Here is a 27315-nt window from a genome sequence, read left to right on the forward strand (position 1 = left end):
ACTTAACACTTGCTACATGTTATGACATGTATAACATAGGCGCTAACGTATGATACATTTTCTTTGATTGCTTTGAGAGTGACCCGATGATTACAGTTGGCAGAATTTTTCGAGGATGTTTTGGTCGGGTTCAGTTTACCTAAACTGAAAAACTGTTGTCACTATCATAAACCGTCAGTTTATGCATCAAATAGTGTGTTACTGAGGAACGTTCTACTGATGGCAAAATCAGCACCGGCTTCATCTGTTACACCTAAACCACAACAGTTTGATTATTTTCTTGTGCTCGATTTCGAAGCAACATGTGATGAGAGAAAAAATATGAATCCACAGGTTTGAATGTGCCAGCATTGTACAGCATAAACTTTACTTCCCTCTTTACTTATTATAATGTACCATTGTACATTTGTATACACTAAGTACAGTGGGTGCAACAATATAGGAACACCGACAGTAACGGATCATTTTAACGTTTGTCACTTCTTTTATTGTCAAATACTAAATCTACGAGGATAACTATGTGCAGTGATTTACCTAAAACGTAACAAAAGTTCGATTCGCGAAGGCGCTTCCAGTCTAATCTGCTTATGAAAAACCCCAAAACAAAACGAAAGTGCATTCTTTATAGTGGAGTGAAACTTGAGCCACAATCACAAAATACTTAGAGAATTACAGAAAAGTTTTAAAACTTGCACAGGTCAAACACACGTGACATAACAGAAAAGTCAGTTGAGGAAAAATTTGATGAATTTGGTCTGGAGTTTTGACTTCGAAAAAGAGAGGATTTTCAATGAGAATGGCAATTTTTAATTGGACCATGTTTTCCACTTAGTTATTCCAATGGAACCCAAAGCTTGGGTCACCATGCAAGTAGTTTTTGTTCATTTTGTATGAGAACTTTTGTGCAAATTTCTGAGTCGGAGACCTTTATTTTGACTGGATTTGAGAATGATATGAAACTGTAAAAGGGAGATTAAGTTTGGCTATATGCAGCTTGACGGGTAATGTCATTCTTGCCATTGTAGCAGATTTTAAAATCATGTCAGCTTATAATGTCCATTGAACATGATTACAGCCACTGAAATTTCAGTTTCTATCCATGATTTAAATTTTGGCTGCTTAGATATTGCTGTTTTAGAATTGGGAGATGATGTATGCTTAGATATCTTGACAAACTTTAAACATTCTTGCCAAACCAGCTCTGTTTTATGCTTAGATAATTGAGCATAGTGATCTAACCGTAATCAGTTAATCTCTTTAATCCCTTTCAGACTTGCTTCTGATTGCATATAACATAATCTTTGTCAATCAACTTGAAACACTTAAGCCAGCTGACTGGGCCAATCAAATCAAAGGGATATTAATTGTTTTATGTTGCTTGAAATTAGCAACTTTAACATCTTGTTTAGCATACAGTTTAGACACTTAAAGGAATTTGTTAACACTTATATCTAGCCATGAAATTAAAAATGTCCACATGACATAGTGTTGTGTTAATTTAACATATTGTGAACAGGACATATCAACCAATGGTGGCTTAAGAGTCATTAGAAATACCGGTTATGGCCTGAAATGTACATTGATATGTTGCAGACAGACCTGTTTGCAAACAATTCCTTGATTTTATGAATAGGGTAACATCAGACCCACAAATAATCCATTATTATCAACACATATTATGGGGGCTGATTGAGATTAATGTTACAGCAGCTCTTGAATGAGATGAAATGCTGAAGTTATTTTTCTGTTGAAAACCTGTTTAATGGTGCAGACTATGGATAATTTACCAGTTTTTGAATAATTCTATTATAGTAGCCAGTTTTTTAAAATGTTTTTTTCAGGTTGTATTTTAAATTGTTTTTCTTGATCTGTCTACTGCCATTCTTATTTGTTGTTGTTGTTTTGGGTTTAATGCCATTGCTCAGTGCAAGATAGGCAGTACATGGCAGCCAGTGTAACTGGTGGAGGAAGAACCTGGAAAAACTCCGGCAAGAACCACCAACTCAAGGGAAGCTGCTGGCTAAATCTCTCACATTGGCTGTGCCTGAGACTTGAACCCATGTGGGAAGAGGTGAGATGTCAGTGATTGGTAAATGCAAGCACTTTAGACCACTCGACCTCCCACAGAACCCCGTTCTTATGTGAAAATGAGATATGACTAAAAAACATTTTCAGCTGTGTGTTGTGCTACTCAACCGACTCACTCACTTTAATTAAAATGAGTTGTTTTGAGACTGTCCGTAAGTGTGGACCTAGATCTGTACACACATGATCTGGTACTATCAAGTGCAATCCATAATCCCTTAAAACATGGCTGATTAGAATCGATATAGCTCTCCTTATAATTTTATTTAGTGAACAGTTCTACATCAGAAGGTAAGAGAGTGTTTTCATTCCAATTGTGTATAGTGTGTCCACAAACTTTATAAATAATTATAGTATTATAATTTATACAGAAAATGATCTGTTACTGTCAAACCCACTGTATAATGTACACTATGCAAAAATAGGGTTGTACAAAACACCCAGATATACCACAAATAAACCCATATATTCCTTTGACATGCATAATATGGAAGGAAATTGCTCTTTACATATTATATATTGTAGAAAGATATCAGAAAAGTTGACAAGTTGCATTACCGGTAGATTGGTAGGATTTTCTCTGCCTTGTTGGTATATTGTTTGGTGTTTGTCTTTTACACACTCATTTATGCTATTGATTCATATACAATATCTTCATTTTTTTAATTCCTGTTTTTTGCTTTTTAGAACTGTTTATGTTTTTCAGATTTCAGTATTTAGAATGTCTTCTTTTTTAACCATTTGCATGATACCCAAAACACAAATATCTCATTTATACAGTTTATTATAGGTATTAAAATTGTATTTGTGTGTGCTGGTGTATGCATAAATATACCCCAGATACATGCAAATTTGTATTATATACATAGTGTATGTTCTTCTGGTATTAGAAAATACCAGAAAAGTTTATAAGAAACTGTAGCTCAGACTATTTTGTTTTTGAGTTTTCTAGATTAAACCAGTAGGCAAATTTGTTTTGTCACATCAGCCAATATGTATTGATGTTGATTCCAGCTGAGAACAATTGTATAAAGGTAATTCAGTGTTAGATGGTTTGAATAGATGCAACAGCAATTTGAATTGGAGTTCATCTGTTGGCTAGTGGTTGTCCAAACTGAGTGATATTGCTGTTTAACATGGAGTGTTTAGAAAGAGTCAATTAATTGAAACATTAAACAGAGAGATTAGATTTGGATACAAAAGTAAATCCAGATAATTTATATCATTGGTTGTGAAATTTGGTACAAGTCTAACATCATACAGTAATTTGCAGCTTGTATGGTTACTTTCCATCATGGCCATCAATGTCAGAAGACAATACAATGCACGGCTATGTAGTTGGGGTTATTTTTGTATGCAAAAACCACACAGTGAAAGGATATTAATTTGAATCACATTGTAATGGATTATAGTAAGCTTGGAACCGTAATTAGGAAGCAGTTTGAAAAAATTCATCTTGTATAGTGGGATCTATGGCCATTCCATTTGATGGTATTAGAGCAGGGGTGGGCAAAATACAGCCCACTGGCTGGATCTGGCCCATGGCCTTTTTTTATTTGTTAGTTTACATGATACGGTATGGCTTTAAAAATCATTTATCCAGCCTGTACCCTGGAGTGTTACCCATGCCTGTATTAGAGTGAACTGCCCAACAGTAAGGTACCATTGCATCTTATTCATTTGTCTAGCCTGTACCCTGGAGTAAGTTTCCCATGCCTGTATTAGAGTGAACTGCCCAACAGATAGGAATGGAGTGCAGGAATTCAACCTTCCTTCCTGTATGAAAACTTCCGCCCTGACTTTAACCAGATTCCAGGTGGAATTTTAAAGCGGATTTCACTTAAAGCCTAGATTCCACTTATTATAAATTTTAGGTGGGTTCAGGGCGGAATACAGCCCGAAATATGCAAATTAGTCCATCTATTACTAGGTGGAATTTGTTTATTCCGCCTACTAGGCGGAATTAGTTTATTCTGTCTACTAAGCGTTATCTGTTTATTCCACTTATTTAGCCTAGATTCCCCTTACTGTCACTTTTAGGCAGATTCAGGGTGGAATATAGCTCGAAATACGCAAATTACTGTTACTAGGCGGAATCTTTACTTCTGCCTAATGAGATGGAAATACCTGCAGAAACCCCATCCAGTAATGAAAATGTCAAGGTGGATTTCAGACGGAGTTTTTAAGCAATTTCTGCCTAAACCATAAAAAATATACCTCAGATTTCTGTTAAACTGCCTAATGATTTTTAGGCATTATTGGGAATCAATGATAAATATTCACAGTAATTTTTAAAATGGATCATAAATTTTATTTTGACAGACATTATCAAATAAGATTTAGGTTTTTCTTGTCCTAAGGGGCAATGCCATTTTCTTTCTTGCATACAAAATCTAATCCAGCATGGCATCACTTAAGTATTTTTCATTTCACTTTAAAGTTTGGTGAGATTTCACAAATATTTTGACCAAAACTTTGAAATTATGTTGAGGTCTAACTCAAATTTCTTTGAAATATGTGTCAGGTTTCACAAATAAATTGACTAAAACTTTTGTAAGATTTCACTAAAATTGTGATCATTATATAGTATTTTACTGAAGTTTTTTAGTGTTTCAGACATTTCATCAGGTTTCAAAGAAATAATGGATATGAATTAAACAGGATTTTATTAACCAAGGTGATATTTAAGTATGCATGAAAACATTACAATTATACTGATGTTGTAATTATATGACAGCCAAGGCAAGAGAAATGGGAGTTAATAATAATAAAAATAAAAATAATAATAATAATATATGACTTTATTTAGAGAAGGTAATTCCATTAGTTACAGAACTAATCTACCTTGAGGCCTTCTGTGATGTACAACATATACTGTATATACAACATGATATAAAGTATCTGACACTAAATAATTAAGTGATTTTAAAAATCCAAGTATCAAGCCTGGAACATATGCACAGGCATCTGTGAACACAAAAACATATATAAAATATAAAATATTAATCTGCATTGAAAAATTCAGCCGTGAAAATAATGCAAAATTACAGAAAAGCATCCATTTGAGACAATTTGATTATGAGAAGAAGAAAAGCTAGGAGCCTGCCTTATGTCACTTGTACTGTAGACTGGATTTTTGATTGCACAAACTATGATGCTGTTGTGGTCTCTCGAATTAGTCCTTGTTCCATAAGCAGCCGCGACAAACGTTTATCATGATATAATTACTCTTATTTTACACTGAATTCCAACACACCAAGAATATTTTGATAATATACACAATAATGCCTCACGAGATTGAAAGTAGATTCTACTTTTCAGCCAAGAAAATTCCGCAAAGATATGACTATGTTTGAGAGACATGGATATCTGGCAACAATTCCCACCAGTGTTCTACACGTTGTCCCTCCTTAAAGTTAATCAGTTTGGAGTTGTATAACTTCGAAATCATCCTGATTCAATTCCTTGTCTTATTTAGCACGTTAGCCGCTACTGTAAAGCTCTTTATGGCACAAAATGCAAAATGCTTGTCCTGGTGTTCAATTTTCATACAGATTCATCAATTATGTTCCCATCAAATTTGAGTTCAGGGTATTCTCATTGCCGCACATTTTTCAAATGGTTATTCAATCTCTCGTCCCGCTCGAAAATTCGAATCGCCATGTTTAGCAAACATGCTCTTTCCCATCAGTTTCTGTTACGCGACGATTCATTGGTCAATTAAAATATTTGACCAATCAGAAAGCTTTACACAACGATCATCTGTTCAACAATAAACGGAACAAATACTTATTTGAAAGCTCGTTGTGGAATGGGACCGGATGGAGCATTATTTTAAAAAAAGTTTCGGAGACGATATTAAAAAATTGGTCCATATCGAGGAAATTCAGGTCAGGAGAAAAGCGAAATTATGTTTTAAAACGGAAAACAAGATGAAAACTTGTTCGAGGGCAGTTAATCCAATTGAAGTTAAACAAAAATACAACAACAGCAACAAATTTAAAAAAGAAATTTAACATGGAAAGCTGTGAAAAGAAGTTATAAATTGTGCCCAAAGTAAACAATAAAATTACAGCTATCAGAAACAGGAAATATAAATGCTGCTGAAAATCATTCAAATTGTACAAGAAACAATAAATGTTATTATATCTTATTGATATTTTTATTGAACTGTCAGGGATATTACAATCACAAAATATCACTATATTTTCAGTCATTTAACTTTACAGACACACAAAAGCCAAGTCCTGATTATGCCTTATTTAAGTCTGATGTAAATGACTAAGTTCTTCATTCCACCTAAATGTTGGTTAGAAAATAAACTAAGTCCAGATTCCTCCTTTCATATAATAGATGTCAGTGACTAAGTTCCTAATTCCACCTAGATGGTGGGTGGAAAATCAACTAAGTCCAAAATTATGCCTAAATATGTATTTATAGCAGGAATTTGACAAAAGTCCATCTTAGAGTTAGGCGGACTCGGATTCATCTTTGATTTCTCAAATTTTCCATGTCCACCTTTGTATTAACCAGATTTTTAACATTTTAGGCAGATTTCGCCTGGAGTCTGCTTAAGTTCCAGGTGGAATCCACCTAATTATTTCATACAGGTTATGAAGAAAATATGGGGTTTGGGGAATATTCCAAATATGAGGAGTTATTATGTGAACAGTGGAAGGATTTGTAAATAATATGTGCAGTTACTGTACATTCATATGAATGTTTGGCGTGATGATGGGAAGTGTGTGTAAATATATGTATCAAAATTGCACATCATAGAATGGACCCTGGTCATAGCCATTTATTTAGAATGTAATAAAGTAATTCAAATAAAAGAGTGGGTATTATCGGTATTTTTAAAAATAAGAATGAGAACACTTTATGTATTGGTTTTTAATTGTATTTTGCAATTGTATTTTTGTTATATTTAGCAATAAAGTTGTGTTCTTAATGCAGATAACACAAACGTACATTTCTCATTTTGATTGGTAATAAATAATGGAATATTTTTTGATGTTTCAGTTTCAGTTAGATCTGACAGCATATGCTTATGTTGTCATGGTTATCTTTTCTCATTTCAGGAAATCATAGAATTTCCAGTTTTGAAGGTTAATTCCAAAACTTTGGAGACTGAATCCATTTTCCACCATTATGTAGAGCCAGATGTACACAACAAGTTGACACCATTTTGCATTGAGGTAACAGCATGTTTATAAAAATTGACATCATTTTGCTGAAGTAATGAAGCGTTTATAAAAGTTTCATAGAGGTAGTGACATAATTTTGCACAGAGTTAATGAAGTGTTTATGAAAGTTGACATCATTTTGCATGGAGATAATGAAGTGTTTAAAAGTTGACCTCATTTTGCATGGAGATAATGAAGTGTTTAAAAGTTGACATCATTTTGCATGGAGATAATGAAGTGTTTAAAAGTTGACCTCATTTTGCATGGAGATAATGAAGTGTTTAAAAGTTGACATCATTTTGCATGGAGATAATGAAGTGTTTTGCAAAAGTTGACATCATTTTGCATGGAGATAATGAAGTGTTTTGTAAAAGTTGACATCATTTTGCATGGAGATAATGAAGTGTTTTGTAAAAGTTGACATCATTTTGCATGGAGATAATGAAGTGTGTAAAAGTTGACATCATTTTGCATGGAGATAATGAAGTGTTTAAAAGTTGACATCATTTTGCATGGAGATAATGAAGTGTTTTGTAAAAGTTGACATCATTTTGCATGGAGATAATGAAGTGTTTTGTAAAAGTTGACATCATTTTGCATGGAGATAATGAAGTGTTCTGTAAAAGTTGACATCATTTTGCATAGAGGTAATGGAGTTTTTATAATAAGTTGATATTTGAGGTATAACAATACACTTGAATATTTGGTGAATCGAAAATGTCCCATATTCATATTGTATTTGGTATTCGCAGTACTGTTATTTGAATATTTTTGAATATAAATAGTTTAACATAAATCTTGATATGTACCCAGTTGTCCAGTACTAACCATATTTCAAAATACAGCTGACATTTCATTGATTTAAAGCGTAGTTTGTTGTTTCAGTTGCACTATAAACATACTACATCAAGTTGTTTAATCCGAAGTTGGAAAACTCAGTCTCATATTCTTATACTTGTGACAATAAATTACTTGAATAAATTATTAATTAAAGTTGTTCACTGTTTTTGAATAATAATTTTATTAGTATTCAATAGTTGTGCAATTATTGATGAAAATTTCAAGTTAATTTCATTCTCCAAACACGCATTTTACAACAATAAAAAACAATTCCTGCAAAAATGTCAGCTGAAGTTGAAATTTGAGGGCCTTCAGCTAAATATAAATCAGCTGTATAGAAATACTTTGGATTTCCAAGGTACAAAGAAGGCGATAATTCTGTAATGAAAGAAGCCAAAACTATCTGCAAGTTATGTAGACACATTATCAAGTATTTAGTACTATATAATATTTAGTATAACTTTTATTCTTGTTGTTGTTGTCAGTATATAATGCCTATAAAGGCGAACTTTTATGGTCTGATATTTGTAAATGCTTTCAGTAACAATTTTAGATTAGAAACCTGGGTCTATTGATTAAATTTGCTAAAAAAATATTCAAGCTTAAAATCTGATAAAATATATTTGAAATCGTGTCCAAAGTGAGAGAGCATTCAGTACTGCAGGAGACATTTGAACTACCCAGAGGGCATATCTCAAACCAGAGCATGTTGATATGCTTGTCTTTTTAAAGAAGAATATTCTTATTTGAACTTCTTTTATGTTACTAAGACTAGTAACCAAGACACTGAGTAACCCACGTGTCAACTAACTTTAAATGAAAAACTTATGTATTTTTGGGGAATGGGGTGTGTTCTTGTTTTTCTTTACTGAATATTCATGAATAAATATTTGAATTTGTCATGCTGTATGCATGATATGTATCATATTCACCACCTTGTTACAGCCCTAGTTGACATAATTTTACATAGAGGTAATGAAGCATTTATAAAAGTTGACATAATTTTACATAGAGGTAATGAAGCATTTATAAAAGTTGACATCATTTTGCATAGAGGTACTGAAGTGTTTATAAAAGTTGACATAATTTTACATAGAGGTAATGAAGCATTTATAAAAGTTGACATCATTTTGCATAGAGGTACTGAAGTGTTTATAAAAGTTGACATGATTTTACATAGAGGTAATGAAGCATTTATAAAAGTTGACATAATTTTACATAGAGGTACTGAAGCATTTATAAAAGTTGACATCATTTTGCATAGAGGTAATGAAGCATTTATAAAAGTTGACATCATTTTACATAGAGGTAATGAAGTGTTTATAAAAGTTGACATCAATTTGCATAGAGGTACTGAAGTGTTTATAAAAGTTGACATAATTTTACATAGAGGTAATGAAGCATTTATAAAAGTTGACATCATTTTGCATAGAGGTACTGAAGTGTTTATAAAAGTTGACATGATTTTACATAGAGGTAATGAAGCATTTATAAAAGTTGACATCATTTTGCATAGAGGTACTGAAGTGTTTATAAAAGTTGACATAATTTTACATAGAGGTAATGAAGCATTTATAAAAGTTGACATCATTTTGCATAGAGGTACTGAAGTGTTTATAAAAGTTGACATGATTTTACATAGAGGTAATGAAGCATTTATAAAAGTTGACATAATTTTACATAGAGGTACTGAAGCATTTATAAAAGTTGACATCATTTTGCATAGAGGTACTGAAGTGTTTATAAAAGTTGACATAATTTTACATAGAGGTAATGAAGCATTTATAAAAGTTGACATCATTTTGCATAGAGGTACTGAAGTGTTTATAAAAGTTGACATAATTTTACATAGAGGTAATGAAGCATTTATAAAAGTTGACATCATTTTGCATAGAGGTACTGAAGTGTTTATAAAAGTTGACATGATTTTACATAGAGGTAATGAAGCATTTATAAAAGTTGACATAATTTTACATAGAGGTACTGAAGCATTTATAAAAGTTGACATCATTTTGCATAGAGGTAATGAAGCATTTATAAAAGTTGACATCATTTTACATAGAGGTAATGAAGTGTTTATAAAAGTTGACATCAATTTGCATAGAGGTACTGAAGTGTTTATAAAAGTTGACATCAATTTGCATAGAGGTGATGAAGTGTTTATAAAATTGTTTGCTTTCATCATGTCTAACAGGAATTTTGTTGAAATGGTGGTGGTGACAAAATGTATTTTGTGACAGTGTCTTTTTTCTTGCAGTCTAGTTGTTTCCTGTTGGCAGTTAGACTTTTATTTAAAGATTTCTCTGATGATTTTGTCTTGTCATGCTTATTTGAATAGCATAAGTTTTTGCTATACTTGGCCCACAGTTATAGAGGAATATTAAAAATTGCTGAAGTTTGTGGCACTCCCCCCACCCTTCTCCACGTCAAAGGTCAAGGTTATGGGTGTGGTCAAGAGAGCTAAGCAATACTTATTACAAGATAATGCCTTTGATATTATTACAATATAGTTGAAATAGTTCTGCTTTAAACCCATTTTGTGGGTGGGATAAATTGGGCCTGTTTGTATGTCCTTCCATTATTCCATCCAACCCACTTTTCATTTCCACACAAAAGTTCTTAATTATTGTTAGGGGTCAGCCTAGTTTTTAAATATAATTCAGCTAGATATTGATGAGATCTTGGCGGAGATCAGTCAACAGTATTCTGTGTCACTGACAGCATTCTGTGTCACTGACAGCATTGTCACTGACGTTATTCTGTCATTGAAAGCATTATGTGTCATTGTTTAGTAGAGTAATAGTCCGTGCTTGTCAGACCCACCAGTGTTTGTTTCCAAACAATAACTTCCTCAATTATTATTGAATTTCAATCAAATTTGTTATGTAGGTTGATATTGATGAGAACTTGTTTAGTTGTCAGGCTTATATGGCATTATTAGGTGAGTTATAGCCCAGTGGTCAGAACAACCCACTTTATTATCCACACAATAAATCCCTTGATTATTGTTGGATCTGAACCATATTTGGTATGCTGCCTGATATTAATGAGTCCTTGACTGAGTTCATTTGTCAGTATTCTGCATCCTCATTTAGCAGAGTTAATTCCCCTTATTTGGACTGACTCAGTTTCATGCCTTCTCTGTAATACCCGTAGTTATTAATGGATTTCAACCAAATTCGGTATCAGTTTGAGCTTCAAGATGCCTTGGGTGATTTTTTTTGTCAGAGTTCAGTGTCATTGTTTTGTGGAATTATAGCTTGTGTTAGACTTATCCTCTTCTGTTTATACAAAAAAAGTCCTATAAGTATTATTGGATTGCAACCATATTTGGTAAGCAGCTTGATTTTTGTGAGATCTTGGCTGAGTTTGATTGTCAGTAATCTGCATTGTTTGGCACAGTTATAGCCTTTGATTGTCAGACCCACCCACTTTCATTTCTATACAATAACTCCATAATTGTTATTGTATTTTAACCAGGTTTTACAGGCAGCTTGTTATTAATGATGCTTGGCTGAGATTGATTGTCAGCAACCTACGTCATCATCGGACTGAAAATCTAGAATAAATAAACAGTGTAGAACATACAAGTAATGATTTGGTTTTAGGATATCAGAGCCAGAATATTCTCTAAACTGATTCCATTACATAGTGGGTAAAAAACATTTTTTCAACTTTTTAGTGAGAAATACATTGTACCCTTAATATAACACTATCCATTGGAGCCCCAGAATATACCATCAGGAGCCACAGAGTATACCATAGGGAGCCCCATAGTATACCATCTTATAGTGACAATACTGTATAGTGAAGTAAAGAGAAACTTGTGAAAACTGGACCATCTCCAATCCAGAATTCTCTATAAAATGAACATATTGGTTTCGAACAGATTTCTGTTAAGAGCTTGTTTGTGTAAAACTACATAAGCCAGACACCTCTGAGTTTCAGATAATTGAGACATTCTTGGAACTATTCTTGCAAATTTATTGTAAACCTACCTCTGAAAACATCATACAGTGTGGGAAATTTCAATTTGATAATTGACAAGGGATGCACAATGTGTTAATTTTTGTGTATTGGTAAATTGTTTGTACATGAGTCATCTGTCCAATGAAGCCATTTTATAGAGGTGTGAATAAATAATCTCATAATTGAATGCTGCTTTTTCGGTCACTAGGCTGTATGATGTATTAAAAAAAAATACGATTAATGTCTTGATGATTTAGATTCAGTCTTGTATCACAAGTTTGTCTTGTGTTGTCTTCTCCAAATACTGCATCAAATTTAAAAGAAACGCAAATATCTAATTTGTGATTGTATGTGAATTTAAACAATAGTTAAAACCAATTGCATTCTAATATGTCCAGTAATTGGCAGCACATATTTATTTTATAATGTTGGTTACCAATTTTATTTTCATACATATTTGAGTTGTCCTCCATTTATAGCTACCAAACTTTGTGGATGGTTTGACTTGGAGCAAGGAAGAAACTTTAAATTACAGATAAAAATCTCAGGTTGGGGTCACTGGGACTTGCAAGAAACAATGGTTTCTGTAAAACATCTTGAATTGTTGACCATCTGTAGTTGCTTAACTTTGTGGATGGGTTACACCTGGGGTAAGGAAAAACCTATTGATCTTGCAGTCAGAAATGTAAAAGGTCAAGATCACTGATTGAAAAAAGTAAAACAGTTTCTGCACAATACCAAACTATGTCGATGGCTTGCACTTTGGTGAGAAATAACCCATTTGACTTTGGGTTGACAAAGGTGAAGATTTATGGTCACTGAATGAAGGAACATGGCTTCTGCACAGTATCTTGTGTTTTCCATCATCTATGGTTACCAAACTTTGTGAATGGTTTTACCTTGGCATAAGAAAGAACCTTTTCAATTTTGGGGATGAAAGGTAACAGGTCAAGGTAACTAAAAAATGGTTTCTTCACATTAACATTTGTTCTACATAACATCTCTGGGCCAAACTTTGCAGATTACTTGTGCTTGTGGTAAGGAAGTAGCCTATTGATTTCGGGATCCAAAGGTCAATATCACTGTGAAATACAGAAGAAAGTGGTTTCACAGTTTTCACAGCATGGGAATATAACATGTTTTTTCAGTACTCTTTTTAATTTCAGTTCTTGATGTTGAATTATTAAATTGTGATTGTTGTTAGCGCTATTCACCCTTGTGAATCTTAGGGAATATGAGTTAAAATACTCAGGAGTTAGTAGTGGGCACATTTTTCAAACAAAGTATAGCTTCAGCATTGCTTGTTCATAAGAAATCACCATTTGCTGTAATGCACTTCATCACCTCTACTGCCATGTGACTACTAGTTTGGAAATATACTATTCTGCATTTTCCCAAGGGAACTCTTCTCTTATACTAAACCAGACAACACCGAAGGAAGACAGTTAACAAAGGAGAAATAATAAAAAATTATACATGTAATAGTAAATCACAATGATGTCATCAGATGTCATATAACATTAGCAGATGGCAATGGTGCCAACTGGAAGAGGTGTAATTCCTAAAGATAGTTCCTAAGGGACATCTGCAGCAGCCATATTTGCTGGCAGATTTACCACTGAGTTCATATAGTGTTTGGAAGTTGAAATAAATTTATTGAATCTTGAGATACTTTTGCAAAAAATACATGCATAAACAGAATTCAAATCAAGTTTCTGTTAGAATCTATATTTGTAATTTATAAGCTGATTTTGCTTCAGTGTGCCTTGTTAAAAATGGTCTATTTTGGTGGTCGCATATAGAAACTGCTAGGTTGCCCATCATCTTGGTAAAATGGGCAGAATATCATCTGCTAGTGACCTTATTGGGAAGCATCTAGAGTCAAGTGCAGTATTCCATTGTCTTGGGGAAATGCATGCTGTACTAACATAAATCCCTATAGTAAGCCAATTGGAACTTGAGAATTTAACATATCATGTACTAAAAGATACAGAGGTAGAAAAATCCATTGCCCAGTAGCTTGGGGCAACTTAAAATTAAGGTTGGGCAACCTAATGTTTACATCAAAAGCCCACCCTGATAACCAGTTTTGATACAAATGGTTTAAAAAATGTATCTGTGCCAAAATCAAAACAAATAAAGTATTGCAATTTTGACACTTCTACTTTTAATTTGCAAAAGCTCAGTTGTGAAATCTAATAATTGGTACAAGTAATTAAATTGGAATTATAGATTTTTTTTAGTTGGACATTTTTTTGCATTATGGTTGTCTGGTGGGCATCCCTACTTTTGGAGTAATTTCTACCCTGATGTATTTGTACATTTCATCTATCTTGGGACAGTAGTTTCTCCCAGAGATCTCAAACATGATACTTCAGTACAGAACCATGCAAAAATTTAAGATGTCAAGAGTTGGCTGTACAGGTCAAAAGCTCTGAGTAAAATAATTTTAAAATATCCCACCATCATCAGTTGCTGATGGACTTGGGCAGAATTGTTATACAAGTTCATACCAGCAAAATTATGTATATAGAAAATAATTCTTGATAATTAAATATATATTTTAGCTGACAGGTATTGCGCAGGATATGGTTGATGGAAGGCCACACATCACTGAAGTATTGAAGGTAAGTTACATGCAGTTACAGTAACAAAAGTCACTTTTCTTACCATCTTTCTTTTTAATTTCTCTCTCTTTCTCTTTGGGGGCCCTGAGTGGCCGAGTGATCTAACGCACTCACTGTTATGGATCACTGCCATCTCACCTCTGTCTGCATGGGTTCGAGTCTTGGGCTTGGCCAATGTGGGTATGTGAGAAAACTTGCTGGTAGCTTCTTGTGGGTCGTGGATCGGTGGTTGTTTCCAGGTTCTTCCTCCATCATTTACACTGGTCGCTATTTATAGCCCATCTTGTGCTGAAAAATGGCATTAAATCCTATAACAACAATGACAACAACTCCCTCCATATATATATATATATATATATATATACCACTTCCTTGATACTTGCGAACGCACTTATTAATGCAGGGTCAGGTATGGATCCCATTTTGTAAAACGAGAAAATACCAAAACTTTATCCCTATTTGTTGAACTTGAAGAAACTGAAATTTTGTTGAGCTTGTTTTATCATCGTAAACAGCAGATAGGACCTGGAAATTTTAATTAACAGTATAAAATTATCAGCTTTAAATAAGAAGTTATATATTTTGTTACATTTTCTTTCCAAATGACATTCTTAGTACACCATAAATAACGATAGTCAAAAAAATTTTGAACAATGAAAATGTCACATCTTGTGTAGGCTGTAGTTTAATAAATAAATACCAATTAAATAAATTTATTACCAAGTGAAATTTGTGTTCTAGTTCTATTTGTTAGTTCGGTTTAAGTGTAATCATCATAAATGCAACGTGTCCTCTTGTATTTAAACGTAAAATGTTGTTGGTGAGTGTTTCTCTTAGAACCTAATTAAGTTACAACTGTGTTTTGAAATCTGACCTTGGAAGTATTTGTTCTATTGCTGCACTGAATTAAATCCTTACCCCATTGTACCTCCTTTGTATTATCAGGTTAATATCATCTTTTGTATCAAATAAAAGGGGTGGAATAAAACAAAAGTTACAAGGCATGCAAATCCCACATACTTAAGGTTTAGCAGGTTGCATGTTGGGTGAACGATTTCAATTGATCAATCAAATATTTTAAATTTTATTGTGCACATAATATATTTAATCTACCTTAAATTAACCTTCTCAATTATAAATGTGATTAAAGATAGCAAAGCATCCAAGTGAAATGACTACTTCGTAAAATAAAGAACTTTGTTAGAGATTTTCATAAGGATGAGAAGTTTCACTATTACTTACAAGGAAATGATGGCATCAGTATTTTAGTATTTGAACAATAAAAAAATTGAGTTTTGACATAGATGATTATTTCATGAAATTAATGTAGCTAGTTTTTTAAAAAATGTGTCTTGTTTGGTGATGTATCAACAGTTAGTCTGGTTTCCTGCTTGTGACTCCCTGCTTTGCACTTAGTTATCACACACCAAGTAGGGAACCAGACTGATCAACAACAACACTAAGCAGTGACATAACACACAAATGTTTTTGTGTACACAGGAAGGTTGTTGAAACCAGTTGGAATAATGTTAATGATCTTTAAGATGTTGGGCAGCTTACAAATAAATGTAATTTATACAGAGTAATTAACAACTTTGTTAGAAGAAGTGCTTTATTGACGATTATTCTCAACATGGTTATAAAGCAAGTAATTGGTCATTAAACTGCCCAGTACCCCCCCCCCCACCCCAGCTGTTTTCTCGATGTCTAGCTGGGATTGTCATCATTTCTTACTTTCTTGGAGGTCCTTTGGTAACTGCAACCTCGCTTACAGTGTGATCTATGTTGTTGGACCCCAATGTGTGCTTGTTATCAAGGGAGAGGTAGGTGTGTATATATATTTAAAAAGAGGCAATTGTCACCAAAATATTCTGTTCAAAATAATATTAATTTTGGACACATGGGATACCACCCCAGTGTTTTCATGACTCTCAGTATGTTGGCCTATTCTGCGCATAGCTTTGAAAAGATGTAAAGTAAATTCATTGGGCCATGGAAATTAAATACATTACTTTGGACTATTTCTGTCAGTGTTTCTGTCAAGTAATTAGGTCAGGTTTATTGCTGGTTTTACAAAATGCAGTGGTAACAATCCACTAAATAGCGAGAGATATTAAGCAAACTATACCAATCTAATAAAAAATATTAGAAAAAGTTCAACATTTTATCAAAATAAGCTATTATGTGGATTTGTTTTTGTTGTTATGGGGTTTAACGCCATTTTTCAGCACACGATAGGCTATGCATGGCGCCAGTATTAATGGTGGAGGAAGAACCCGGGAAAATCCCGGGAAGAACCACCGACCCATGAGAAGCTACTGGCAAGCTTTCTCACATACCCACATTGGCCGAATCCTAGACTCGAACCCACGCAGACATAGGTGAGATGGCAGTGATCCGTAATGGAGAGCGCTTTAGACCACTTGGCCACTCGGGGCCCCTCTATTATGTGGAAGAGAAACAACAATGAATAGGATGTAATGTGTTTACAACATCTCATTTATGGGGAAAAACAATTACTAAAGAATTTTGAAACAGGCTATATGCCAGGGAATTTTTTGAGAATCCTGTTCTGGTGGCAAGTTGACATGTTATAGCAGATAATAAAATATGTATGGGACAACCTGCAAAATTAGAAACGTGGATTAAGATGCAGTATTGTTCTAAGGTAAACATTTCCATCTTTTAAATAATGTATTTATTTGTATGATTCTAAAAGATAAATATTAAATATGTTTTTCTGGGTTACAAGCTGAAGAAGGTCATGGAGTGGGTCTTCATGTCGACATTTTAGAAATCACATTTTCATATGCAGTTGTAGTAGAAATGTGGGGTATTTGTGAACATTTTATGAATATAACTTATTTTTAATTAAAGGATGATCGTCTTTCTTGATGCAAATTGAATTTTCAACCCAAAACGACACATGATCCAATGTTTACATAAATGATGTATTGTTGCACATAATTACCCAATGTTCAGAATTACCAGACACGGTGTATATATATATATATATATATATATATATATATATATATATATATATATACACACACACACATTTTTTTTATACACATTGCTCAAGTAGGTCACTGTAAGTTTTCACTGTTGAAGCATTAATACACATAGTAGATAATTGTGGGCTTAATTCTTGCAAAACTGAGAAGTTATCCAAAATTCTGTTGGAATGAGTAACTCACCATGCACCATGATGTCAGTAATGTTTCACTCTGATTTTTTGTATGTATTTGTTGCTGCAGGGTGGTTAGCAGATTTTAGGTAATTAAGAAGAGTACAGGTAATATTATACAATTATTTTTTAGCATTAGAAAAAATATAATGAATAGTGCACAAAGCATTAGAGACAACACATTAGACAGTCTTTAAAGACCTACCATACTGTTTACTCTAACTTTGATACAGTCATACCTTGGCTCAGTGTTACCAATGCAAGTCTTAAGTCTAGATTTAAGGCTCATGATTGGTTACATTTGTGATATTGCTGAAATTCAGGGCAGGTCTATGCATATAGCAAGCACTTGTCCAAATTTGCATGCATATAGTGACCATCTGCTAACATGACCTGAGACCATTAGCTTTTGTTATTCTGGACCATCAGTGTATAGTGACTGGCAATTGTAAGGGTGAGATTTATATTGACTTTGTCCCTAGTCCTACAATGTAGGACCTTGTCCTTGATATTTATGTTTTGGTCATAGCACTGCAACATAAATAACATGTAATACATCTTACATTGTAGGACTATCTTTAACCCATATGTGACTAAGATCATTTTAAAACCATAATCTTCTTTCTTCTTGCCAGCCTGTCTTTATCTATCTGTCTGTGTTAGTCTTTATTTATTTATCAGTCTTTATCTATCTGTCTGCCTGTCAGTCTCTTTTTATTTTTCAGTATGTATATATGTCTGTCTGTGTCTGTCTTTCTTTCCAGTTCTCTTATATGACTCTACAGATATTTGAAGACCACCTTTCAGTAAAGACCACATTTGTATGGTTCCTAGAATGGTTTTTATATATATTGGTACCAGTTTGACTCTATAATATGATTTCAGCTGCAAATGTTGTAAACCCAAATTAACTGTTACATATTATTCTTGCAGGTCCACACTGTTCATTCTACTTGAGAATAACAATCTTGACCCTGCACTGTTGGTTCATTATGTGAGGGCCATTCAGGGTCCATGCTGTTCACATTTGAGTGTGCATTGTACACTGATAAATGCAGTACAATAGAAAGCTTAAAGACATTTATGAAAGCTACAGATAGGTCAGATTCCCTTGTGTGATGAATCTCTGTATTGCAAATAATTAGTGAAACAAACTTAAACTTTGGGCCTCAGGTAAACATATTCCATTGGCTTCAACCCTGACAGTCCCAGAGACGGTGTTATGACTGTTCCAATGCCCTAAGTGGTAGGCCTTGGATGTGAGAGTTTGCAGGTTTGAACCCCAGTTGAGTCGTACAAAAGACTTATAAAAATGATACTAGCAGCTTCCTCGCTTGGTGCTCAGCTTTAAGAGGTTAGTGCTAGGACTGGTTGACCTGGTGTCAGGATAATATAACAGAGAGGGGCATGGTGCCATATGTCTGTGACATGATGCGTCAGTGCTTGACATCACTACAAACTGCCACACTGCAGACATTGTAGTAATACGACTTAAATTGTTAAAGCTATGTTATCCAAATCACTCACAGAGGGTATTAGAAGGTCAGCTGTTTCAATCACAATGACTTTTTTAATAATTGTTATATGTCTGCCATGTTGTACTTGTCCATATTTGTTTCCTATTAATTCCAGCACCATCTGTCATTACCAAAAATAGCAAGTAGTTTGTTCATGGGACAAGGGAGCCTTGAAATTTATATTGACTTTATCCTGTATGTGATAAAGATCATTTTAAAGCCATAATCTTCAGGCATCAGGCATGCTAAAAGACAAAATATTACAACATATTAGAAGTTGTATCAGGAATACTAAAAGACACCCCTTATAACATGCAGAAAGGAGCATCAGGCATACTAAAAGACAGAGTATGAACATTCTGGGATTGAGGGGTGGATTGGTAAGGGACTTGTAGCTTCAACTCATTTGGTGTATGTTTTGAAACTAAATACGTACCAGAGGTATGTCAGGTGGATGTGAAAAAGCTAAATAGTGATTAAGCAAATCTCACAGACTTGTTGTTATGGACTTTTGGACTGCCTTAAAAATCTTGTTGATCTTGAGGATGGCAAAGGGTTATCCATTAAAAATGAAGTTATGTTTGTAAAACATTACTGTCCCAAACTTATTGTAAAATTTAGGAACTTCTTTTTATCAGCATAGTAATGCAGTTGTTAATTGCGTTGGTACAGAATGGAACAGACCAAATTGACAGCTTTTGCCTTGAAAAAGATAAAAGATATTTGGAATTATTTTACCTTGTGAAGTGGCAACATTTTGTTTTGTCACATGTGACTTCACCACTAGTGACAAAATACAATGTTTCCACTTCGCTTGTGAAATATTTACATATATCTAAAAAAATAAAAAACTTAGATATCCTCCATGTTTTTGACTTTTGTAGATTTTTTTATAAGTGGTTGCCATACGAAGGACTGTCAAAACTAGATGTACACATATTTGTATTTTGTAGATGTTTGACAAGTGGATGCATGATGAAGGACTGTTAAAACCGGATGCATCTTTTGCTTTTGTGACCTGTGGAGACTGGGATCTCAAGAAAATGTAATTTAAATAAAATAAAACTTCTTTTTAAACAAATCCTGTAAACCAATGATAAATATTGATATTGCCAATACCACCTTCAATATGATTATTATTGTAATCATCAAATAAATCCCAAAAATTAAGAACAGTTTGACTTGTGCTGAAGTATCAATGCATCCAACTGAATTGAGTACATGACCTGTGTAGAATATAATATGCTAAACATGTTAGATAATAACCGTCAAAGAAACAGTTGCATTTTCAGACCAATTAAACAACTACTGTATATGCTCACTCATAAGTAATGTCAAAGCTGCACAGACCCAGCTCTGCTGTTGCATAATGCACTTGCAAATTTGGGTCTATGCATTTCTTTAGAAGTAATCAGTAGAATAAACAGCATAGACTTAATCTTCTAGCTCATTATGTGGCAGCAGATCAGGGTCTATGTTGTTTGCAGTTGGACTCAACTTATAAGCTAGTGAATATGGTAAGTCTCATTTTAACTGCTTCAGCTGACACATAATCACTTTGAAATATTCATTAAATTAACTCTGAAATAATATCGAAAAAACAAAGACAACAAGTTTGTAAAAAATGTTCACTACATATTCTCCAGTTTGATTGAAATAAATTTATTACTGTTTCTGATCTACAGAGCATAATTATTTCATTCAAGGGAATAACTGATTTATCAAAACCTCTATTACTAGGGTAGTAAAAGTGACTTTATGAAATGTTCACAGTTCATCTTTTTGCATTTTGAATGGAAGGAATATTGACTGCATTGCTTTATCACTATTAGTATAAATTGTTTTGAAATAATACCATTATAATGCAATGCACTCTGTATTTCCTCTCTAGAAGGTTATAAGAAGGGAACCTTCTACATTGTAACAGAGTTACTTAACAATGGAATAACAGTTCATCAACTAAATCAGTGCCATTGTATAAAGAGTTACTTAATGATGGAGTAACAGTTGATTCAACAAAATCTGCCTCAGACTTTTCAGGAGGTATCAAGACCCCAGTTGTTCTTTCCTTGATAATGAAAGCTCTTAAGAATTTAAAAAGGAGCAAAATTGGTTTCTTTAGGTAACTGACTAAATGAGAAGCAATCAGTAAGCTATGTATTTCAAGGGATATCCATTAATTTCCCATATAATTAATTTTTTTGTTGTTGAGAAATTTATCTTGGTTCCAAAGAAAATTCGAGACCTTGCAAACATTTAGTATTGATAACTGAAACATGACAGGCCATTTGCACTACATAAATGTTTCATGCAACAGCATCATAAAATATTTCATTAGCTATGTTTACCAAAACACCATTAAAAATTAACTGATGTAGAAAGAAGCAATTGTGTGCCATTTTAAAATTTGCATTACATTTGTAATTTGACAATGCTATCCAACAAATTTTTTGAAATATGATATAAATATCATAGCCAATGTATAATCTCATCATCATTCTAATGTTATCACATAGTTATGTGAATATTTTTTTTGTTATTTTCTTCTCCACTTTTTACCCTTTTTCTAACATTATATGAATTATTTGTGGATTATGTGAAGTATCCCAAATTATCATATAAGATTCAGCTCTTACAGGAAGGGTAAATATTAGATTTCTCATTGAAATGTAAGCAAGGAAATGAAATGACATTTGCTTGCTTGCATTTCATGAGAAAAGGGTTGGATAAAATGTCTTTTATTTTGTATTTTATTCAACAAATCAGAGCAAAATACTTGTTTCAAAAGTTTTCTGGGTTCCAGAAATTCTGTCAACAATGCTTACCCCAACTCTCCAACAGAAAATTAAATAGTCTACTTCACTTAGTTGGTGTGTGTGTGTGTCTGTGTGTGTGTGTGTGTGTATGTGTGTGTGTGAGAGAGAGAGAGAGAGAGAGAGAGAGAGAGAGAGAGAATATCAGCAAACTAAAAAAAAGTTACATATCTCTTAGAATCTTTAAAAGATATCTTTCTTAAAATTGTATATCACACAACTTATGAAGTGTACAGTGAGTGGATTTATCTTGGATTCCTGGCTTTTCTCTTCTGGGACTCATGTTACCCTCTGTTGTTTGTTTACATTACATCTTACAGCAAACTTCCACATTCATCAGTTTGACCTCTATATTTTAACGAAGCTAGTGATTTGGTATGCAAGGTGTTGCACATAAACTAATGATGAGTACCAGGGTAGTGATTAAAAATGACTGGTTTATCGTGAGAATTTCAAGAATTTATACTTACAAAAACTTTTTCTCAGGTTACCAAGCCAGTGTGATTACTTACGTCTACCTGTCACAGGCTACTTTAAGAAGTGGATCAATATTCAAAAGGTAAGCATACATCTGATTCTGCCGACGGTAAGACAAACATACCATTTTAAAGTGGATCAATATTAAAAAGGTAAGCATACATCTGATTCTGCCGACGGTAAGACAAACATACCATTTTAAAGGCCATCTAGAGCATATGTATATTTTATTTGAAATTAAAAAATTATATTGTTTAAATTGAAAAAATGGTATTTGTATGTATTCTATCTACGTATTAAAGAAACCTTTCAGAGCAAGTCTACTGGGACCAGAACTGGTCCACCAGTGCAACAACCAGTACAACTAAGTCTCCATAACATAATTCGGTTCATTCAGTTAAAAATAATCATCAGATTAAGCCAGCTTTCAGACTAGGGAAGAATATTTTTAAATGACCAAGATTAAGTTGTTTCCCATCATTGCATGGTATCATTGTGATAGATTAAAAAGTCAGATTAACAGGATTAAATTGTTTCCCCGTCTTTGCATGGTATCATTGTAATAGTCAGATTAAAAAGTCAGATTAACAGGATTAACTGCAGTTTGGGAGCAATGATGGCATTTCTTTTTAGAAATTTGCCACTGGCAATTTTATTCTTCAGAATGTTAAATTTCTAAAAGTGTTGTTCTCTGTTCAGATTTTGTTACCAGTTTGTAAACTTTGCTAGTAAACTGTATGATAAGCTAAAACAGTAAAACAGTCTTTTGATTTCCTTTATTTATTTTTGCAAGCTATTGCAAGTCACAAGGTCAAACTGCAGCATACATTTTTTTAAAATCCAGTAACAACACATTCAGTTTGATTCAGGTTCATTTGTTTTCCCCATCACCTTCATCACCCTATACCAATATTTGAGCTTTTGGGAGTGTACAATTCTTGTCAAGAACGATGACCACATGATGCTTAAAATATAGTTTCCCACACTGTAGCATAACCTCCATGTAATTTAATGATGCATAGTCCATAAAACATATATTAGGGCTGTTCCATTTAAACATACATGGTACCCAGGGAAGGCATTTAAAAAAAATTATATCCCAGGGTACTTTGATGTCAAAGAGTTCATACTAAAATGATTTAAAAAAATTAAATTGTTTACATGGGTGGGTACCCCACATTAAAAGTGCCCTCATTGGGTCCCAAGTATACTTTACTGGAACAGCCCATACATGATGGAACCTTAAACTTGTGTTAATTTGATAATTTGGACTGTGACCAGTCGAGCTAAAATAATTTTGTTGTCTGTGTAGTAAAATGGTAGTTCAAATAATTCATCACTAGTGGAAATCTCTCATTTTCAAATTCTATTGTGTAGGAAATGTTTTATTGCATACTGTATTCTATTTCAGGCTTTTGCTAGCTTAACTGGGACATATCCCAGAGGGATGCAGGTAATGTTATCCCAACTTAGTATACCCCATCAGGGCAGGCATCACAGTGGAATTGGTAATTACACCAGTTGGGCCTTCTGGGAAATTGGATTAAAATTGAAATTTCCTAAATGGGAGATCTGATGGGCAGTTGAACAAGGTCACAGGGCAGTTGTACAAGGTCACAGGGTTTCATATGTCTTAAAGTGAAAAACATCATTTGCATCATGTCAATACCAATGATAACTCTCCTTAGAGTGAAATGCATTTTTTTAAAATCTGACAAGCTACTAAGAGTAAGAGAACCAGGAATTCCAAAGTCACAGAACATACACTTTTATAAGTACAAAGACAGATTCACTATGTACAAGTAAAGCTTGTTTAAATTCAGGTTGGCTTTCTGTGGATATATTTACTATATACTTTATTTCCATTTTACTGACATACTGTGAAATTATTTCCATTTTTAAAAAGAATGTTGATATTCTTTTTAAGTATCATCTGAACAAATAACTAGTTTTTGACACAGCAGTACACCCTTTGACCTCTGTTGAAACTGCAACTGTAAAAAATTTGTACATTAAAATTTTTCTTTAAAAAATATCAATAGAAACAGTAGCATCTAAACTCAGGTACTTTGAACATTAAGCCTCATTTAAGGTCCTAGTGATAATTAGATCCTAATGAATATAGTTCTGATTAAATTCCAGTGGTATTGAAAATAAGATCCAGCATAGACAGCTGTGATCTTGAATCTACTAATGTACCAGTGTGTGAAGTGTGATGATGTACTAATAGTTACCCATTTAATCAATAATATAATCCAAGATGCCCTGGTCTGACTTGACTATAATTCCAAATTAATGTTTCTGTCCTAGCTGTTATTTAAGAGTACTTTGTATTTCCAGTGAATATTAGTTAGAATAAATAATTTCACCCAAATCAAATACTAAATATAACAATATAAATGATCTCTTCATTCTTTTCAGATGTTATCACAGGAATGATTAATTTTTCAAGTAAACAAGATTATATAAAAACTAAATTACAAAAGAAGAGCGAGGATGTACAACAAAAATTCATTTCTAGAAAAATACAAATTGTAAATAAAAGATCTGTTACTAAAATTATAATAAAAAATGTGGTACACATCAGGTATTGCAGGTTATTCCGGGGGAATAGCAATGTTTTAGACCCAGACCCAAATAAATAATTTACTTTTATTGATAATGATCCTAATTCTTAACCCACACTCAGAGAAAATATTGGCTATGTATTATTTGTTTACAAAAATAAGAGTACTGTTACTGGTCAGGTACAATTTCATGGCATTGCCATTTCAAGACCATCATTTGGTTGTAAAATTGCCCAGTGCTATTTCTAAACAACACCTGGCAGTTTCAAAATGGTGCTGGTCATGAAGTGGCTCCCAACGTTATTATTATCATTGTAACATAGTTGCCTCACATTGTTAAGGAACCCATTGATTGGAGATGTGGCTTGGGCCTATCATTTGACTGATTGATTGATTGGCATTTAACAGCACACTTTAAAGACTATTAAATGCTTCAGTAGTAGAGATAAAGTGTCCAGAGATACACCACACTGGCCAATCAAAGCTGGGCTTGACAGGATTTGAATCCACAACATACTAACCATTGAGACACCACAGCTCGTGGGCAGCAAGGAAAGAAATGATAAGTAAATTTGACTTTTGAAAATTTTAGGATTGGGGCATATGAGATCAAACTTGGACATGTTTTTTTCTGCTCCTGAAGGCCCCTCTCCAAATCTCTGGATTTATCTATGCTGATCTTTGTAAAGTACTACATATTTAGTTATAAGTATTGAATTTCTATTAAAAAAGACATGACTCAAGCTCTTTTGCATACCTTTGAAATACATTAAAATCTGTATTTCCAAAATTATATAACAGTAAAATATTTATCCATTGCTTATTCTTTCCCACGTTTTTTTTAAAATCTACAGATGACTGCAAGAACACTGCAAACATTTTGACTGCTATGCTACGCAGAGGTTATGTTTTCAAGATAACTGGATCAACCACCTGAACAAAACCATAGACTTTGTGACATTTCTGTGAAAAACTTTTAGCTACTGTGCAGTCCAAATGAATTGCCTGTTCCTTTCAATGGTGATATATGTGTTCAGGATGCAAAATAATTACTGTCATGGATACCAAATGGAGTGCTAGTGATTATTTGAATGGATTATCAATGTCAAATTAGTTTGAAAATCTTGCAATGGAAAATTATGTAGTGAAGTTATTTTGTGATATTAAAGGATCTCTGATGTAAGCAATGAATAATTGAGTACAAAGTTCTTATGATTTTGTACAAAATATTGAATAAAGTTTACAGAATGATAATATGCTAGACAGTTCTTTCAAAAATTATCTTCATTGGATAATTAAAACAAAAATTGGTGTTTTAAAGATAAACAGGTAAACTGAACAATTTACCAATTATTAATTTATTAATGAAATTTATTTCTTACTAATTACCTATATTTGATAAATATTTGTTTTAAATTCTTCAAATTTAATTGTATAATTTTTGGCAGTAGTAGGTATAATTCTTTACCTCACATTTCTTACTCTTGATTAAAGTTATTTTTAATGGCCACATTAACGAGAGTGTTCCTGGTTTGGATACTTCTCTGATTTAAATTTTCATCTTGTAGTTCTTTTTTTTTTTAGTTGTTGATAGAGACAACTTCTCCATTCATTAGCTTCGTCATGCTGGCATCAAAACTGACATGACCTCATTCACCTTTCTGATCTAAGTAAAACTCATTACCACTCGACTGCTTAAGATAAAAAAACGTCTCCCAAAGTCTTCGAGTGACAATACTTTATTGTAGATCAAAACTAGTAATATAGGCTAATGCAGTTAATATAGACTTTATGCTCATTTTTGTTCCCAAAACTGGTATGAATAAAATTGTTTTATAGTTTTATATTTGCAATCAGCAGCGAATGCAAAATGCATACCCTCTCATTTTGGTTTCCCTTTGCCCACTTGCATATACATTTCAATGTTCAACTGTCAGTCTACCAGCTGTTTGTCTGCATTGTTAACATACAACTATAAATGCCAAGAAGACTTTGACTTATTAGTTGACATTGCATGGAGCATCTTCGCTAGCCAAGATTTTGA

The 27315-nt window shown here is 33.3% G+C and overlaps 1 protein-coding gene across 4 annotated transcripts; it reads left to right on the forward strand.

Moving 5' to 3' along the window:
* LOC149806785 (ERI1 exoribonuclease 3-like) lies at positions 1–27115 on the forward strand. Of its 4 annotated transcripts, none has more exons than XM_089957589.1 (7): positions 1–333; positions 7167–7283; positions 14648–14707; positions 20368–20459; positions 22714–22786; positions 24116–24212; positions 26126–27115. In XM_089957589.1, exons 1-7 carry the CDS (start codon positions 220–222, stop codon positions 26206–26208), a joined length of 636 nt encoding a protein of 211 aa, XP_089813715.1. In that variant the 5' UTR covers positions 1–219; the 3' UTR covers positions 26209–27115. The 4 variants fall into 4 exon arrangements, with proteins under 4 accessions (XP_089813715.1, XP_089813728.1, XP_089813737.1 ...); XM_089957602.1 differs by having other exon boundaries at positions 3–333; positions 24116–24157; XM_089957596.1 differs by lacking the exon at positions 1–333 and adding an exon at positions 1997–2071.
* Positions 27116–27315: the final 200 nt, after the last annotated feature.

The sequence above is a fragment of the Sinohyriopsis cumingii genome, chromosome 1, assembly GCF_028554795.1.
Source record: "Sinohyriopsis cumingii isolate HCF-2022 chromosome 1, ASM2855479v2, whole genome shotgun sequence".
In the NCBI taxonomy this organism is placed as follows: domain Eukaryota; kingdom Metazoa; phylum Mollusca; class Bivalvia; order Unionida; family Unionidae; genus Sinohyriopsis; species Sinohyriopsis cumingii.